Below are 17,344 nucleotides of genomic sequence, written 5' to 3'. Positions count from 1 at the left end.
GTCATGGTGGGGAGCTGGCCGTCATGGTGGGGAGCTGGCCGTCATGGTGGGGAGCTGGCCGTCATGGTGGGGAGCTGGCCGTCATGGTGGGGAGCTGGCCGTCATGGTGGGGAGCTGGCCGTCATGGTGGGGAGCTGGCCGTCATGGTGGGGAGCTGGCCGTCATGGTGGGGAGCTGGCCGTCATGGTGGGGAGCTGGCCGTCATGGTGGGGAGCTGGCCGTCATGGTGGGGAGCTGGCCGTCATGGTGGGGAGCTGGCCGTCATGGTGGGGAGCTGGCCGTCATGGTGGGGAGCTGGCCGTCATGGTGGGGAGCTGGCCGTCATGGTGGGGAGCTGGCCGTCATGGTGGGGAGCTGGCCGTCATGGTGGGGAGCTGGCCGTCATGGTGGGGAGCTGGCCGTCATGGTGGGGAGCTGGCCGTCATGGTGGGGAGCTGGCCGTCATGGTGGGGAGCTGGCCGTCATGGTGGGGAGCTGGCCGTCATGGTGGGGAGCTGGCCGTCATGGTGGGGAGCTGGCCGTCATGGTGGGGAGCTGGCCGTCATGGTGGGGAGCTGGCCGTCATGGTGGGGAGCTGGCCGTCATGGTGGGGAGCTGGCCGTCATGGTGGGGAGCTGGCCGTCATGGTGGGGAGCTGGCCGTCATGGTGGGGAGCTGGCCGTCATGGTGGGGAGCTGGCCGTCATGGTGGGGAGCTGGCCGTCATGGTGGGGAGCTGGCCGTCATGGTGGGGAGCTGGCCGTCATGGTGGGGAGCTGGCCGTCATGGTGGGGAGCTGGCCGTCATGGTGGGGAGCTGGCCGTCATGGTGGGGAGCTGGCCGTCATGGTGGGGAGCTGGCCGTCATGGTGGGGAGCTGGCCGTCATGGTGGGGAGCTGGCCGTCATGGTGGGGAGCTGGCCGTCATGGTGGGGAGCTGGCCGTCATGGTGGGGAGCTGGCCGTCATGGTGGGGAGCTGGCCGTCATGGTGGGGAGCTGGCCGTCATGGTGGGGAGCTGGCCGTCATGGTGGGGAGCTGGCCGTCATGGTGGGGAGCTGGCCGTCATGGTGGGGAGCTGGCCGTCATGGTGGGGAGCTGGCCGTCATGGTGGGGAGCTGGCCGTCATGGTGGGGAGCTGGCCGTCATGGTGGGGAGCTGGCCGTCATGGTGGGGAGCTGGCCGTCATGGTGGGGAGCTGGCCGTCATGGTGGGGAGCTGGCCGTCATGGTGGGGTGCTGGCGGCCAGCTCCCCACCATGACACCATGACACCATGATATAATAAATATTATTATGTTTGAAGAAAATTAAAGACATTTTTGTTTCAGTAACCATTGTCTTGATGAATTTCTGTTGCTGCTGGGGTTTTTTTAGTCCTCTGGGCTTACGACATTATCATAAACAAAAACATAAAAGGCTTGGGAAACATCAAAAACTTTGATCATCTTCAAAGCCTGAACATTCATCAACATCATCACTATCAAAGCCCAAAAACTCATCATCACTACTGTTGGTATCACGGTCTTCAAATAATGCATTGTCTTCAGTGCCATCAAGGGCATTACTTATTCCACACTTCTTAAAAGCCTTAGCGATAGTTCCAGCTCTTACATTTTCCCAAGATGTCTTCACCTACTCACACATCTGTGTAGTGGTGGGATATTTCACTCTCCCTGCCAGTGTTAGTTCATAGTCCTTTTCTCCCATCCACTTGTTCCAGTGTTGCCTCATGCTATTTTTGAGCGTCTTTTTTGTACAAACTTCTAAAGGCTGCGATTGGCTCATCAGACCACCAGGAATAACAGTATATATATATATATATATATATATATATATACACACACAAGTAAATAAACAGCTTCAGTTCTGTGACCCGAGCTGATCCCAGACCAGAAGTGCAGGATTTATTTATTTTCATCTTATTATCTATTTATTTATTTATTTTAAGTGTCCACCGAGACGCTTTCACTATATTTTCCGTAACCATAAATTTATTCCAGCTTCATCCATCCAGCCTTTTGGATGAATATGAACAAACATTCCACATGGTATTTTTTTCTTTGGGATGAGTCTTTCTTCTAAATATTACAAATGGTGGCAGTTTTGTGCCTTCAGCACAACAGGGCAGAGCTACAGTATAGTGCATTTTTCATGACCAGTGGTTTTTACTACAACTGTTTTAGCTCCTTTAACACTCAGTTTTGTTGGATGGTACATTGAATGTTACTGGAACTTCATCCATGTTTCCTATTTAGCTCAATTCAAAACAACTTTTTTTTGTGCATTTATTACTGACTTATGAAATTCTAGTATTTTGCCTTCATAATCCACTGACATTTTTTGTGCATGGACATTTTTGTACCCTTTCATAAACCATGCCTTCCTTTTCTGTTCCTGCAAAATCCTGATGCCTTTGTTCTTCTAATCTCCTGGCCTCATGAATAATCATCATAGGAGAAATGGATTTCCCCTAATCCCTTTCATTTATCACCCAGTTTTTAAACTCCTCAAGTTGTGGTCAACATGGGGCTGAACAACAAAGGTTATGTTTACCTTTTTAGCCAATTTTCTTGCTTTCTACAGGCACATACCATTTTTGCTGTAGGCAGCACTCTAAAACCTTTAGCTGCAACTCTGATACCATGCTCCTTAGCATATGTTACGACTTTTAGTTTGTATGCAATCATGTACCTTAAGCGCTTCTGTCATTATCGTGCGGATTAAAGCTTCCCCTATGTTTGTATTTCAGTGTACAATGCAAGATGGCAGCACCAAAATGTCATCTTCACATTCAAGATCAGAGGATGGGGGGGGGGGGGGGGGGGTCTTGTATGCCTTCAATACAGTAATGGATTTGAGTATTCTGCAATCTCTCTGACTTCAACTTCTTTCTATTGTTAATGAAGCAGGTGAACATGATTGGAACTAAGACAGTACCCAGAGCAATTCTTGCAATGATGTGCTGTGGCTAACAACCATATTTATTTACAATGCAAGAAGTCTTTCAAATCTACACATTTGCATCACCTCACATACAATCCCATATCCCCAATATTTTTCTCTATAGCCTATTCTCCCTACATTCCCAACTATTCTAGATGCAACAATTTACCCATACACAAGGAACAATTTGCAAGATCCAATTATCCTACCAACCTGAACATCAAAACAAAATGAGTTAATGGATCTCAGTGGAAATCTTCAGGTAGGAGGGTAAAATACACAGTAGGAATATTCCTATAAAAGGGATGAATCAAAGTAAAGAATTTATTGAATAGAGAAGCAAATTTTAAAAAGAAATGCATGAAACAAAAAAAAATTGGAAGGCCAAAAACAAGGCTTGCTTGATATAATGAAGAGTTGAAAAATCAACTTATTAAGAGTAACACTCTTCAGGAATACTTTTAGAGGGCATATTCAGGCCAAAAATTTATTTTTTTCAAAATACAGAATAGATATACTTGGAGATCACGTGGAGGGGCAGCATGGTTGGCATGGTGGTTAGTGTAACGCTGTTACAGCACCAGCAATCAGGACTGGGGTTTGAATCCCGCACTGTCTGAGAGGTTGCATGCTTTCCCTGAATCTGGGTGGGTTTCCTCCCACCATTCAAAACGTACTGGGATTGTAGGTTAATTGGGAAGCAGGGGTTTCTGGGCTGAAATAGCCTATTACTGAGGTGCATGTCTAAATTTAAAAATATAAATTTTATTTTTAAAAAATAACTGTTAGAGAGAAAAGTGCAAAAGAAAGTTTGACAGTTGATAAGTCACCAGGACCAACCAAAATCAATCATAAATTGTTTCAGATATGAAACCTGAAGACACAAGTTCAAAAAACCTACTGATTCTGAATGGGACATGGTCAAGATACTTGCATATGTTACACAACACTGCCTATGAAGTCCATGGCCACTACTAGTTGAGTAATTCCATTGTCCATCATATTTCCTGTAGCTCTATAGTCTTACACATGCTTGCCACAACAAATGATTGTATTTACTGAGCATTAACTAAATGAAAATAGTACTGATCTATTTTCTTGGCATACAGCCTCAATAATTATGGTGTTCCCAGTGACACTCAGCACAAAATCCAAAGGTGGTGCATTTAAACTCAGTTTTGTTAGGACTCAATGAACTCAATACATCACCTCCTCTGGGACAGAGCTTTTTAATCCATCCATTCATTCATGGATCAAAAACCATATATAAAAAAAAAATATTTAAATCACAGTTCTCCAGACCAGATAGTTTCCTTCCAGTGGTTTAAAAAAAGTGAATTAAAACATTGGAGAGGCCCCCAGAACCTTTCCCCAAAGCTTTCTTAATTTATAAACTGATCCAATAGATTGTAAAATTACACCTATTCACTCCAAAGAAACACAAGACTAAAAAAGAATTTTAGACTCATGAACCTAATACATGTTACAAGAAAGTTATCATTAATAGAATATCTTAAGCATATTTAACCGATTAAATTGAACCATTATGGATTTCTACTGTCCGCCAGTTTTTTTTTTGATGAAATAAAGGTGGTTCACAACCTTCTTCTGTCCAAGGCCCACCTTGCTTCTGTCCTAACATACCATGGTACACAAGTGGCAATGACTGAGCAACATTTTCAAGTAAAAGGCAGCTCTGAAACAAATACATCTTGTTCTGATTTAAAGAATTTTATTTTGCATTTTTAAAAACACACTTGGAAGCACAATGCAGCCCACCATCGAGCCATGGCCCACTCGTTGAGAACCACTGGACGAGGGAGCATTTACGGGAGTAACGTCCAGTTGGTTCTTGGTAAAGTGTGGAAAATAAAATTCAACCTCATAGGACTGAAGGCAGATTTCTGACCTGGCTGGCAAATTCGCTGAATAGCAGGATTGATAATGGACTGCTATGCAAATTGTCAAGATGTAATCAGTGGCATTGAACAAGAACCTGCAATAGGACCACAACTTCACAACATTGAAAAACAAATTAATGGGATAGAAAAACAATTTGGTTGATTATACTAAGAAAGACCACATCCTAAAAATTAGGTGGGGGCAATAAATTAAAGATAAAGCTGATAAATGAATTCAGTCATATCGGCCCAGTTGACAGCAGCAATTTTTTTACAGCAGCAGCGATCGGGACAGGACTTCGAATCCCACGCTGTCTTTAAGGAGTTTGTACGCTCTCCCCATGTCTGCCTGGGATTTCCCTAAGGGCTCTGGTTTCCTCCCATGGTTCGAAACGTACCGGGGGGTAGGTTAATTGGGTGTGAATTGGGCAGCATGGACTTGTGTGTTGAAATCGCTTGTTACCAAGTTGTACATCTAAATTTTTTTTTTAATTAAGTGACATCATCCACCTTGAACCAATAAAGAAAAATTGAATATTTTCTGAATGGTGCAAAGCTAGCATCCCCAAAGAGACTTGGGGATACAAATACATAAATCATTAAAATATCATGAATAGAAATAGAAAGTAATTGTAAAAGACTATTGGAATAATGGTCCTTTCATTCAAAGTGTTGGCCCAGAAGGGGATAAAAATTATGCCAATACTATTCAAAGACACAAGTAAATCACATCTGGAGTACTGCAAACAGTTCTAACTATGAAATCTCAAGGTGGCTATTCTGGCTTCAGTAAAGGTTTATGAAAATTATTCCAACACCAATGGCTAAAAATGCTAAAAGAAAACACAAACACCATGGTTATATTCTCTGGATTTTAAATGATAAAGGAAATTATTTGACTGAGGTTTCAGTAACATTAGGAATATACTCTGAGATAGAAAGCATCAACATTGGTTTAGATTCTGGGATTAATGAGCACAATGTGAAAAAGGAGAACATGGTATTTCATAAGTTTCACTGGAAAAACCAAAATTTTCTGCCACTAGTCCATTAACTCCACTGATACAATTTTAACTTGCCATTTCAGAGATGCTAGCCCATTATTTATAACTATTGGAGTGCCAAACTTTTAAATTCTGTTACTTAAGTCATGTAAGTTAAAAATTGAACATCTTTATCCTAGAAATGGAGGGAAATAAACCAAATAATTGATGTCTTTAATGATGGACAATCTCTTGGACTCCATAATTTAACACATCTCAGTAATACAAGGAATACATGAATCAATTAAGAAAAACAAACTGAATTTGGCTTCGTTTTGAAAAAAAAAGCAAAATTCTAATAAACGTATTAAATATGGCCATTTAAATGTGGTGTATACCTACATCCGGTACCGCACGGATGGCAGTCTCTTCAATCTGAGGTGCCTGCAAGCTCACACCAAGATACAAGAGAAACTACTCTTTGCAGACGATGCCGCTTTAGTTGCCCATTCAGAGCCAGCTCTTCAGCGCTTGACATCCTGTTTTGCAGAAACTGCCAAAATGTTTGGCCTGGAAGTCAGCCTGAAGAAAACTGAGGTCCTCCATCAGCCAGCTCCCCACCATGACTACCAGCCCCCCCACATCTCCATCGGGCACACAAAACTCAAAACGGTCAACCAGTTTACCTATCTCGGCTGCACCATTTCATCAGATGCAAGGATCGACAACGAGATAGACAACAGACTCGCCAAGGCAAATAGCGCCTTTGGAAGACTACACAAAAGAGTCTGGAAAAACAACTAACTGAAAAACCTCAAAGATAAGTGTATACAGAGCCGTTGTCATACCCACACTCCTGTTCGGCTCCGAATCATGGGTCCTCTACCGGCATCACCTACGGCTCCTAGAACGCTTCCACCAGCGTTGTCTCCGCTCCATCCTCAACATTCATTGGAGCGCTTTCATCCCTAACGTCGAAGTACTCGAGATGGCAGAGGTCAACAGCATCGAGTCCACGCTGCTGAAGATCCAGCTGCGCTGGGTGGGTCACGTCTCCAGAATGGAGGACCATCGCCTTCCCAAGATCGTGTTATATGGCGAGCTCTCCACTGGCCACCGTGACAGAGGTGCACCAAAGAAGAGGTACAAGGACCGCCTAAAGAAATATCTTGGTGCCTGCCACATTGACCACCGCCAGTGGGCTGATATCGCCTCAAACCGTGCATCTTGGCGCCTCACAGTTTGGTGGGCAGCAACCTCCTTTGAAGACCGCAGAGCCCACCTCACTGACAAAAGGCAAAGGAGGAAAAACCCAACACCCAACCAACCAATTTTCCCCTGCAACCGTGTCTGCCTGTCCCGCATCGGACTTGTCAGCCACAAACGAGCCTGCAGCTGACGTGGACATTTACCCCCTCCATAAATCTTCGTCCGCGAAGCCAAGCCAAAGAAAAAATACCTATCCTCAGTCAATTAAGTTATAAAATATAGAATACTACAGTACAGCACAGGCCCTTCAGCCCTCAATGTTGTGCTGATCCATATATTCCTTAAGGTACTAGATAACCCTCCATATCCTGTAACCCTCTATCTTTCTTCCATCCATGCAACTGTCCAAAAGTCTCTTAAATGCCCCTAATGTTTCAGCCTCCACCACCAACCCTGGCAAGGAACTTCAGGCACCCACAACTCTGTGCAAAAAGGCTTACGCCTGATGTCTCCCCTAAACTTCCCTCCCTTCGCTTTGTACTTGAGTCCTCTGGCATTTGCTATTTCTGTCCTGAGAAACAGGTGCTAGCTGTCCACCCTATCTATGCCTCTCAATCTTGCAAACCTCTGAAAAGTCCCACCTCTATTAACATCAAAAGACTTATTTTCCAATCCAAACAACATCCTGGTAAATCTCCTCTGCGCCCTCTCCTTAGCTTGCACATCCTTCCTATAATGAAGTGACCAGGACTGAACATAATTCTCTAAGTGTGGGCTCACCAGAGAATTGTAGAGTTGCAACACAACCTCTTGAACTTAATCCCCCAACATCCCATAAATCTTAACTATCCTATCAAGCTGCACGGCGACCTTGAAGAATGGATGCATTATCAGTAGTGGATTGTACTCGAGTTCTAGGGAGTAATTCTATTGAGTTGAAGAAACCAAGTTTCAGTCACTAACTTTAACAAGCAATAAACAGGCATTGACTGCAGATAGATATGGATCAATTCTATCCCAATGTCTCAATCATGAAGGTCACAATATATCAAACCTTACTGGTGTAAATAGGAAGTTGCTACCAGAAAGGTTAAAAGGAATTAAGTATTATGAACAAAAGGTTCAGGTTACACCCATAAGTATAAATGTTCCACTTATTTATGCACAAAACAAAATTTTACAAGATTTTGAAAAATATTAAACTTCTACGTTTATTTACAGTATGTCTGTTCTGTTGTTTAACAGATTTGTGTAAGAGGAGCCAAATGGACATTCATTAATATAATCCAACAGGACCCTCTTGGATTATGAAAAAAAGGAAATTAAAGTTGATGGAAAGATGCTCAAAGGTATGGATAAAGAGATCCACAAATTTAAATGCATAATTTCCCAGAAGTAATGTTACTTCAATAGTACTTAAAATTTTATTTGCATTTTAATCTCACACATGGAGGCACGACAGAGCACCTCAGACCACAGCAATGCAAATTCTGTGCCACTTGGGAACAGTGCCTGGACAAACATTGGTGTAGGAAGCATCATCAGCTGGAGCTGTTGGAGCCCCACATGAGCCGGCATTACTGCGGTCCATCTCCCATGGAAGAACATTTCATCGATAGCAAATTTTTGGAAGTAGTGTGACCCTACAGATAAAAGTGAAGCAAAGTGAAAATAGGTGACAGAAAAAGAACAAACAGCTATTTCAGGATACACCTGAAGTTATTTTAATTTCTGAAAGGGATTCACATCAGGGTACCATCAGGAGAGAGGCTTTTTTCTGGCAAGTACAGCCAGAACCAAATCTTTGAAACCATGGTATGTTCAACTATATGGGAGAAGAGAACAATGGTTACTGAGGATATTGCTCAAGATACATAGCAGAATTTCTGCAGTTGCAAAGTGATTCCAAAACTATATGCTGCCTCCTTCCTCACCTCTGCCAGGTTAAGGATATTATTGAGTTTGGCTGCAAAAAGCTCTGGAGAGAGAGGTAAAGAAACCTCTTTCTAGTTCATTTTGATAACAAAGACATAGGTTGGCAACAAAATTAACTCCTGCAGGTAGGTTTTAAAGAAACAAGGTAGGTTTCAAAGAAACGAGAATAGCTTAAGATACACTGAAATAAATTATATTCTCAAGATTGCGTTCAGCAAAGTGAGCAAATACAGATATTGGAGGAGAGCGTACATAAATGTAGTTCAAAATATTGTGCAGGAGGGATAGACCTTGAGGATCCAAGAGCACAAGGACTAATTTTGGAGAGATGGGGCCAAAGAAGGTTTAACAAATTGCACCTTAAAACCTTGGATCAAATGCCCAGAAGGGTTTATTGGGCATATGTTTTGCTTTGGAAGTGAGAGGGAATTAAAAAAAAAGTTAAATTAGTTTGACAAGGGGGTGGCCATATACAACCAAACCTGATAAAGCAAAAGAATGGGTAAGCATATTAAACATGACTGGTGAACTGTAGGTGCAATAAATAATTACTATGTTATTCCAATAACCTGATTTTTTTTTTTTAAAGCTAGAATATATTCTAAGTATTCTTAGATACAAAGTGTCCACCACTCCTGTATGACAATAACACCATGCTGACAAGGAAGGAGGACTCGGGCCCAAAAATTCAGTAATATATCTTTACCTCCTTTCGTTGCTGCAAGACCAGCCGAGTTCCTCCAGCATTTCTGTTTTTTTTTTCCTACAATCACAGCTTCTGCAGGCTTTCACATTTCACTCAATTATCTGAATATAAACAGCTAGCCATAACGCAAGGAAGGAGGGAAAGAGGCGACTTTAAGAGAACTTTCTTAATCAACGTATTTCAGGACAAATATTACTGGACTTGGTTCTGGGAAGTGAGCCAAGTAACAGTGCGGGAACATCATATGGTTTACAATCACTGAAGATTACAGACCACTCCAAGATAAACATTGTTAATTGAAGAGATCAGAACTCATCTGACCTGGGTAAACGGGATTCAAAGTTTAGTAGCCAAAACTCTTTAAACAATGGGAGCATTTAAAGTGGAGATGTTTCAGTCACACTCTAGGAACATCCCCAAGAAGAGTAGTAGGGAAACAAAAATGTTTTCTCTTCTCTATTTCACTAACAGATATCAGACAGTAAAATATAATGAAAACCTACCCAATTACAGAAAGTTAACCAAAACAACAAAAAAAAACACTAAAGAGTTTTGAATAAGAGAGGCAGGTAACAAAGGGATTCCAAAATCATATGATATGCATGTGCACAGAGGAGAAGTGAAGCTGATTAGAGAGAAAAAAAAATAGAAAATTCTAATTCAACAGAATTACTAAATGAGAATTTTTTTACATTAATCATCCTTTGTGGAGATGATGCTGCAGGAGTCTTAGCAAAGGAACTTAAATTTTGATGGCTAAAAATGGATTAAGAAATACTTTTTTTAAAAATCAGTGAAACAAAATGGACCAAATGGGAAATATGCCAAGTTACTGGGGTGGGGGAAGAAATTGCTCTGGACACAAGAACCACATGCAGCTCAGGCCACAATTTGAAAAACACTTGATTACATGGCCTTCAGTACCCAATTAATAGAGAGAACATTAAAAATTAAGGTATTATTAGGAATCAAAAGGAAGGACAGGAAGAGTCACTCCAACTAAATCACAACATATACCACCCACTCCAATTATCAATCGACCCTAGGCAAGTAGCTGAGCTAATAATTAAAGGCAGAGAAATTTTACTTTGAGGATTAGTAATGCAAGTACATGGTTCAACTACAATTCTGTAAGTGGAACACGCACCCCCAACATTTCACCCAGAGATACCAGGCACTAAGCAACCCATGCAGTCGTCTTCAGCAGGTCTTGACCTGAAGAAATGTTCTGTTCTTACATAGTACCATCTTACCACAGTACCAGTCCCCACCCCTATGATAAGGTTATGTAATTCCATCTTTTAATGCATTACTTCTAGCTTAGCTAGACAGAAAAGATGAAAATATCAAATCTTATCAATCTTGTGAGCATCACAAGAGCACAGACTGATATGGCAAACAAACACAACTCACTCAACCTTTACTTCTCAGCCAAGACAAAAAGCAATCAACGCAAGCACTCTTTTCACTGGCTTCTCACACTTAAATTGCCTCTGCTCAACGTAGTTTAATTGCAATGATGATGGAAGTGGGAAACTAAAGAGGGTCATAGCTGAAAAGGCCAAGAATCAAGGTTTTGAAAAGTTAACAGGATAACCTATTTCATCTTGCTCAGTAGTTTGTTGAAAGATGTCATCACTTTAAAACCACCAGGACGGTGATTGATAAACAATATTTCTTTTTTTTTTTTCCTTTTCGAAAATTTATTAATTTTAACATATGAAGAAAGTAATTCACGTACAGAAAAAATACAAAATAAAGTTATACAAGTACAAAGTAACATAGTTAATACAATACCAATCTCGGCATCTCCCCCTAACAACTAAAAACTAAGACTAAAAATAAACTATTTTTAACCCCTAAACCCCCCCTCCCCACCCCCACGATAAAGAGTGAAGAATTAATACTATTAGTATAATTTAAAAAATAAAAAATATATATCTTTAAAAAAAAATTAAAAAAACCCAAGATATATATATAACACAATATTTATTTAGATTTATTAGACCATGTTGTAGATGCAAAACTAATGAAACTTTAAAAGGAAATTTTAATACATGTTGTTTGGATGAGAACAGCATTCTTAAGACAAGCATTTATTATCAATCTCTAACCACCCATCACATAGTGGTAGTCAGCAGTTTTTGAAGTCTGAACATAGCAGTTTTTGACATTACTCAATGACTACCTCAGCCGTTTCAGGTTATAGTTAACAACATGACTTCAGATCTGAAGTCAGACAAAAGCTAAACATGATAAAAGGAGCAGATTTCCTTCCTGAAACAAATGAGCTTTTTTTTGTACTGATTGTTTCATGGTTAATGCCATTTGTTTAACATTACATTTTTTTTTTTAATCCATATTAAATTTTAAAATTCACCTGCTACCATGTTGGAAAGTAAAGAAAATTAAGGGATAGGGAAATTAATGAGTCTCAGGAAAGGGATCAACTTGGAATTCTTTAGCAAAGAACCAGTAAAGTTTAAGCAGATTTAGTCAATCTAACTTTTGATCTAGAAAGGTTATGGTCTTGTTTGCACACGTGTAAACTATTTTGATTTATATTGAGCTGTATTATCTGTTACTCAAATACAAATCCAGAAAATATTCTGCATAATTAAGATGCATCATATCATAATTAAATGGATGCTTGATAAATCTGACTTTTTGGCAAAACAATCTAATACAATCAATCATGGTAACTGGAAAAACAGATGTTATCACAATAAAGGTGGAAGACTATCCTCTGCATATGCAAGCAAAATACCTTATTTCCACCAAAACCAATAAGAAGAAAAAAGGCCCAAAAGAGTACAAGCATTGTCAAATATTAACAATTTTGTTGCAATACCTTGGTTGATGAAGGTGGAGTTGGAAAATTAAGCCAGGCTGGAGCAAAGTCATGCTGCGCCATTTAGGTCCTATGTCTCAGAATTTTAAAATAAGGTATCAACACCTCATGGCAAATCCCTGAAAAAGTGAAAGCTATTTATTAACTTAAAATTTGCTTGTTGGCTCCCTTATCCAATGAACAAAGCTTAAAACAAGAGCCTTTATTTTACACAGTTAATGTTTGCTGCGAAACATTTCTATAATTTTAATTACTAATAAAAAGCAATGTTTTGCTCAAAATGCATTTGAGGATTCATGAACATACCTTTCTCCAAAAAGGGAGGAATCCCACAATGTGAACTTCCCAGCAACAGCACCATAAGACTCTGCTTCTTTTCATTGCAGCACAACATGAGTCATTCAAAGGTTCATTTTTCTAGTCTTATGCACATCAGAATCTATTGCTGTATGAACCTGGCAAAAATTCTGAAAACTATAGGAACACATATATAAATAATGTTAAATTCAGATATTTTTCAGAGAATTTTAGTGCATTTCAGTTCTATTTAAAAAACATGAAAATGTGCTTAATAGCAAGTTTTGCACTGGAAGTCTATTAGAAGGAAAATACTGCTATTCCATACCTTAAGACAAACAATAAATGAGATAGCATTACCATTGATGACCAGACTACAATTTACAGATGAAGATCTCTCAATATCACCTCATAAACATGCTACCCTGCTATTTATAAAACTGGTTTCATTCTTTTACTAAACACACAAGAAAGACCCACACATATATTATACTTCCAAAACCTATTCTATCTAATTTGGAAAAGGTGAAACATCGGACACCCTTCACAACTCTAGAAACATGAGCACATGCATTTTATATTGATGTGCATCAAACAATATAGATATGGATAATTATCCTCTCAACTAAAAGATAAATTTAGCATTCATACTATAAGGAAAATTGATAAGAAACAGTTCAATTGTTTATTTCCAGACAATGTCACTGAGAGTTACATATTTATTTATATCAAAGCCTAAAAATCCTTAGTTATAATCAATACATCACAGAAAATATTTATCTAAAGCATGCAACACCATAAGATAAACCAAATTAATGCACACATTCAAAATGATATTGTTTCTAATTAAATATGAAAGAGGAAAGTATTCATATGTTTAAAATATACCAAATAATAAATCCAAGAGAACAGGTTAGAAAAAAAAAATCCCTGCAAGTGAATAAATTCAATGAAAGGGCATTAGATCTTAAAACCATGATCAAGTCTGCAGTTAGCTGTGGAGCTCAAGTGTGGCAATAAAAATGTAGTGACTGGGTTTAACTGACAATTATATTTCATCTATTGAAAAATGGCTTAAAATTTCAATTTAATAACAGGTTAATTTACATTCACCAGAAAAACTGCACAGTTCAAGGTAGCAGATTATCACCACCTTCAAGGCCAATGAAAGACCAGTAAACACTGGCCACGTCAGTGATGCCCAGGCTCCCAATAGACAAATTTTTAAAAACATGCATTTTTAAATACAATTATCTTGAAAAGTCAGATAGCCACAAATTTCTAATACAAATACCTCCATGACAGAAAAAAAATAAGTATTATAACATAGTATACACATTTTTCTCTGAAAATTCAAAACAGATTTATAATTAATTCAACTTAAATGCACTTCAGTTTTCTTTCTTACCAAATATAAATATTATTGTAATTATTCCTGATTGGTAAGAGTTGACAATATTGTGTGACTAATCAGAATCAACTGATGAAACACCAAAAAAATTACAATCCCTTCCTTACAAACATCACCTGGTATTAAATTTCCGTTTAGAAAATAGATATACCAATCATTTTTCCCTCCTTGCAGAGTTCATGAATTGTTTGTACTCAGTGACGAGCAAGACAATTTCCCACTCTCAGCATGTGTTATAGCAAACATTAAGTACTTGGCAGATTAAAATTTCCTTGTTGCCTTTTCAACTAAGTATCTTTAAAGTGAATTCTGAGGATATCCAAATATTTTTAAAACCTTACTATCACACAGGCAGTACGTAGCAATGAAACTAAAATTTATTGCAAATTTTGCCCAACACTGCACAAAAGACCTAGACATAAAGTCAGTCCAGAAGTTAAATTTCAAAAAAATTAGCCCCGCTGTTCATGACAAAAAAAAGTTTAAGGAAGCAAAATCAAGCAAAATTCCAGGTTAACAACAGACCCAAGTCTGGAAATGACAGACAAACATAATACTTAACATTTTGATTGTGTTTGCCAAAATTATATGAAAGACATTGATATTAATGAGGAAACACAGTAAGATAAACATCTAATGACTCTTGCATCCTTACAATTTTAAAATCACCAAACCCAAATAAAATGTACCTTAGTGAAACAAGGAAGGAAAGAGCTGCAGCTCTGACCTTCATTTTGACAATGTAACTGGTGCTGGAGGACTAGATTATGCGCAAAATAGAAGAAAGATTATCAATTTGATAACTATAACTCTGTAACTGTAACATCAACATTTACAACAGACAATAATGACTGATTTTTTTTTAAGAAACAACAAAGCCACTGATGGAGAACACATAATATTAACATTGCATTTTAAATTCCATCCTGACAGATTATTCAGGAAAGTAGAAATCCAGAATCTAATAAGTAGTGCCAAAATGATTTAAACATTGGCTCAAAATGCAAGAAAACTCAGGGACATGATTGATGGAACTTAAAGCAGCAATAAGGCCTCAAAGCCATGGGATTCCTTCAAGTTCTATATTCAATATTTTATTTTTCACAGTACACATTGATGATGGAAGGGCCTTAATTGAAATGAATCAGAATTGAAGGAGCATTACAGTCCAAGTCAATGTGTTACTATAAAGGGTGTACAAAAGGATGAAACCCAGGAAGAAAACTTTTGATTTCTGATGAAAGATGGGATAGGCTACAGTTGTTTTCCTTGGAACAGATGTCACTGAGGTAAGTGTGTTTTGATACAAAAAGATTTTTTTTAAGCATCATGAGAATCCCAGAGCAGGGAGTGCATTTCACCCTTAAGGACCAAAAAAGTGTTAATGGATAGAAGAATATAAATTGTAGAAGAAAAAATCTATTGTAGATAGAAGAAAAAACATTACCCAAAAGTGAGTGGTAGGTGCCTGGAACTCATTGGCTGAAAGTGTAATGGAAGCATATTCAAAAGAAAGCTAAATAAATACTTTAAAGAAAATAACATACAAGGATAAAATAAAGGAGTTGTGAAGTGAGATGAGCCTTTTTCTGGTCTGGCATTAAAATGATAGGCCAAAAATCACAGTTCCATAACAAATGCATTCCATAATAAATGTATTTGATATACTAGTGTGAATTTCCTATATTTACATTAAATGTATCTGATAGAAACAAAACTGAGATTATTCAGCCCCTTTCAAAAAGTTTCCATCCAATTAAATGACTCATCCACGATATGCTAAACATGAATTCAGGTCCTAGAGTTTAATGATGTTCGAGACCACATCAATCCTTTTCAAATACAAATAATTCATCATATTGGTCAGAAAGGTTAAATAATAAATTGAATGCTAGATTTACACTTACAGACGCCAAGAAATTCCAATGCAATGATATAGTAAGATTCTACTAGCCTAACAAAAGTTCCCCATTTAATCATGAAGCCTAATTGCTTCAATTTATTGGAACAAAGTCACACACACAAAAAACATTCCCTGCATCGGTTAGAATCATTCGAAATTTCCCAAACTGATCTGGACCTCAAAACTCCATGTTAGATATTCGTTAATACATTTCAGACGTATACTTTTCCTCCTGATATTTAGCAAATAGTATTTACATAATTTTTGACCATTTATTTAACATTCAATGCTTAAAATAATAATAAAATGCTATACTTACTGCTGCAGATATCCCGCGGCATAATAGTGAAGATGAGTTACCTGAACCAATAATATGGTCTAATTAACAAGAAATTCGAAAATTTTCAGATTGAACACATGGAAGTTCCGACAAGTACTTGGCAGCAGCAAGTTAAGTGGTAATAACAACAGTAAAAGTGTTTTTCGCTATTTTTGCCCCCAAAGGAGTGATAATTAGGCCTCGGAAGTGTTTCACGTTTGTAAATATTTGGAAAGCGGAATGAATGAAAAGATTTAAGAAATATGCTATTCTGAGGGGGAAGAATGAGACGTAAACACACGGACAACAAGAACTCAACGACAGCAGATACTGGTGCAGAGGGGGTCAAACAAAGCTTCTTCTGGATTTTAAATTAAATCCTCAAACTCTTCCAGTGCCTTCACAATCCGTAAAGTTGGGCGACCTCGGGCATCGGGTGATGACGTTCTTGCTTGTCGCATGACTGACGTCACTACCAATCTCGGAACGCAAGGATGACAAAGTGGAAACCTCCATCTGGTGAAGGCAGCTGAGCAGAGCTGGGGGTGGAGTTGTGAATGCGCCAGCTGCTACGCCACCTCATCGCTCTCTCTTGAACCGCTGGGGTCTGCAAGCTGAAGAAAAAGCTGTTCTACAGGTTGACCTTTCCGTCAGTGACGTCAAACCAGGGGGGTCACCCAATTGGAAAATAGTTTTCAAGCCCATGCTCCAGTTCTCGCGAGAGCAACAAGGGTTCTTGGCTCCGCTTCCCTGTGGTGGCTGGCCGTGGATCTGAATGCGGGATATAATGATGATATAATGATAGGGCAAAACACTGGGAATGAGTGAGGGGGAATACTGGACGGAGAGTGAGTGGCACGGCCGGCAGAGTTCAACAGCAGAGTGTGCAGACGCTGAGGTTGTAGTGGC

At 39.2% G+C, this 17,344-nt stretch overlaps 1 protein-coding gene across 2 annotated transcripts in view; it reads right to left on the bottom strand.

Annotated features, from left to right (window-relative positions):
- Window positions 1-17,012, bottom strand: part of LOC138757316 (vasculin-like) — a 90,144-nt gene extending 73,132 nt beyond the window's left edge. The window contains exons 1-3 of one of the 2 annotated variants that reach the window (XM_069924441.1): window positions 16,436-17,012; window positions 12,812-12,979; window positions 12,506-12,624 (exon numbers count right to left, since the gene is read on the bottom strand). In XM_069924441.1, the coding sequence (XP_069780542.1) occupies window positions 12,506-12,568 (63 nt within the window). In that variant the 5' untranslated portion in view covers window positions 12,569-12,624; window positions 12,812-12,979; window positions 16,436-17,012. The remainder of the gene's footprint in view (window positions 1-12,505; window positions 12,625-12,811; window positions 12,980-16,435) is intronic. The other variant, XM_069924442.1, reaches the window with a different exon arrangement.
- Window positions 17,013-17,344: the final 332 nt, after the last annotated feature.

The sequence above is a fragment of the Narcine bancroftii genome, chromosome 3 (genome assembly GCF_036971445.1).
Source record: "Narcine bancroftii isolate sNarBan1 chromosome 3, sNarBan1.hap1, whole genome shotgun sequence".
Taxonomy (NCBI): domain Eukaryota; kingdom Metazoa; phylum Chordata; class Chondrichthyes; order Torpediniformes; family Narcinidae; genus Narcine; species Narcine bancroftii.
Note: the sequence above shows the minus strand (reverse complement) of the source record. Positions and strands in the feature narration are given on the sequence as shown.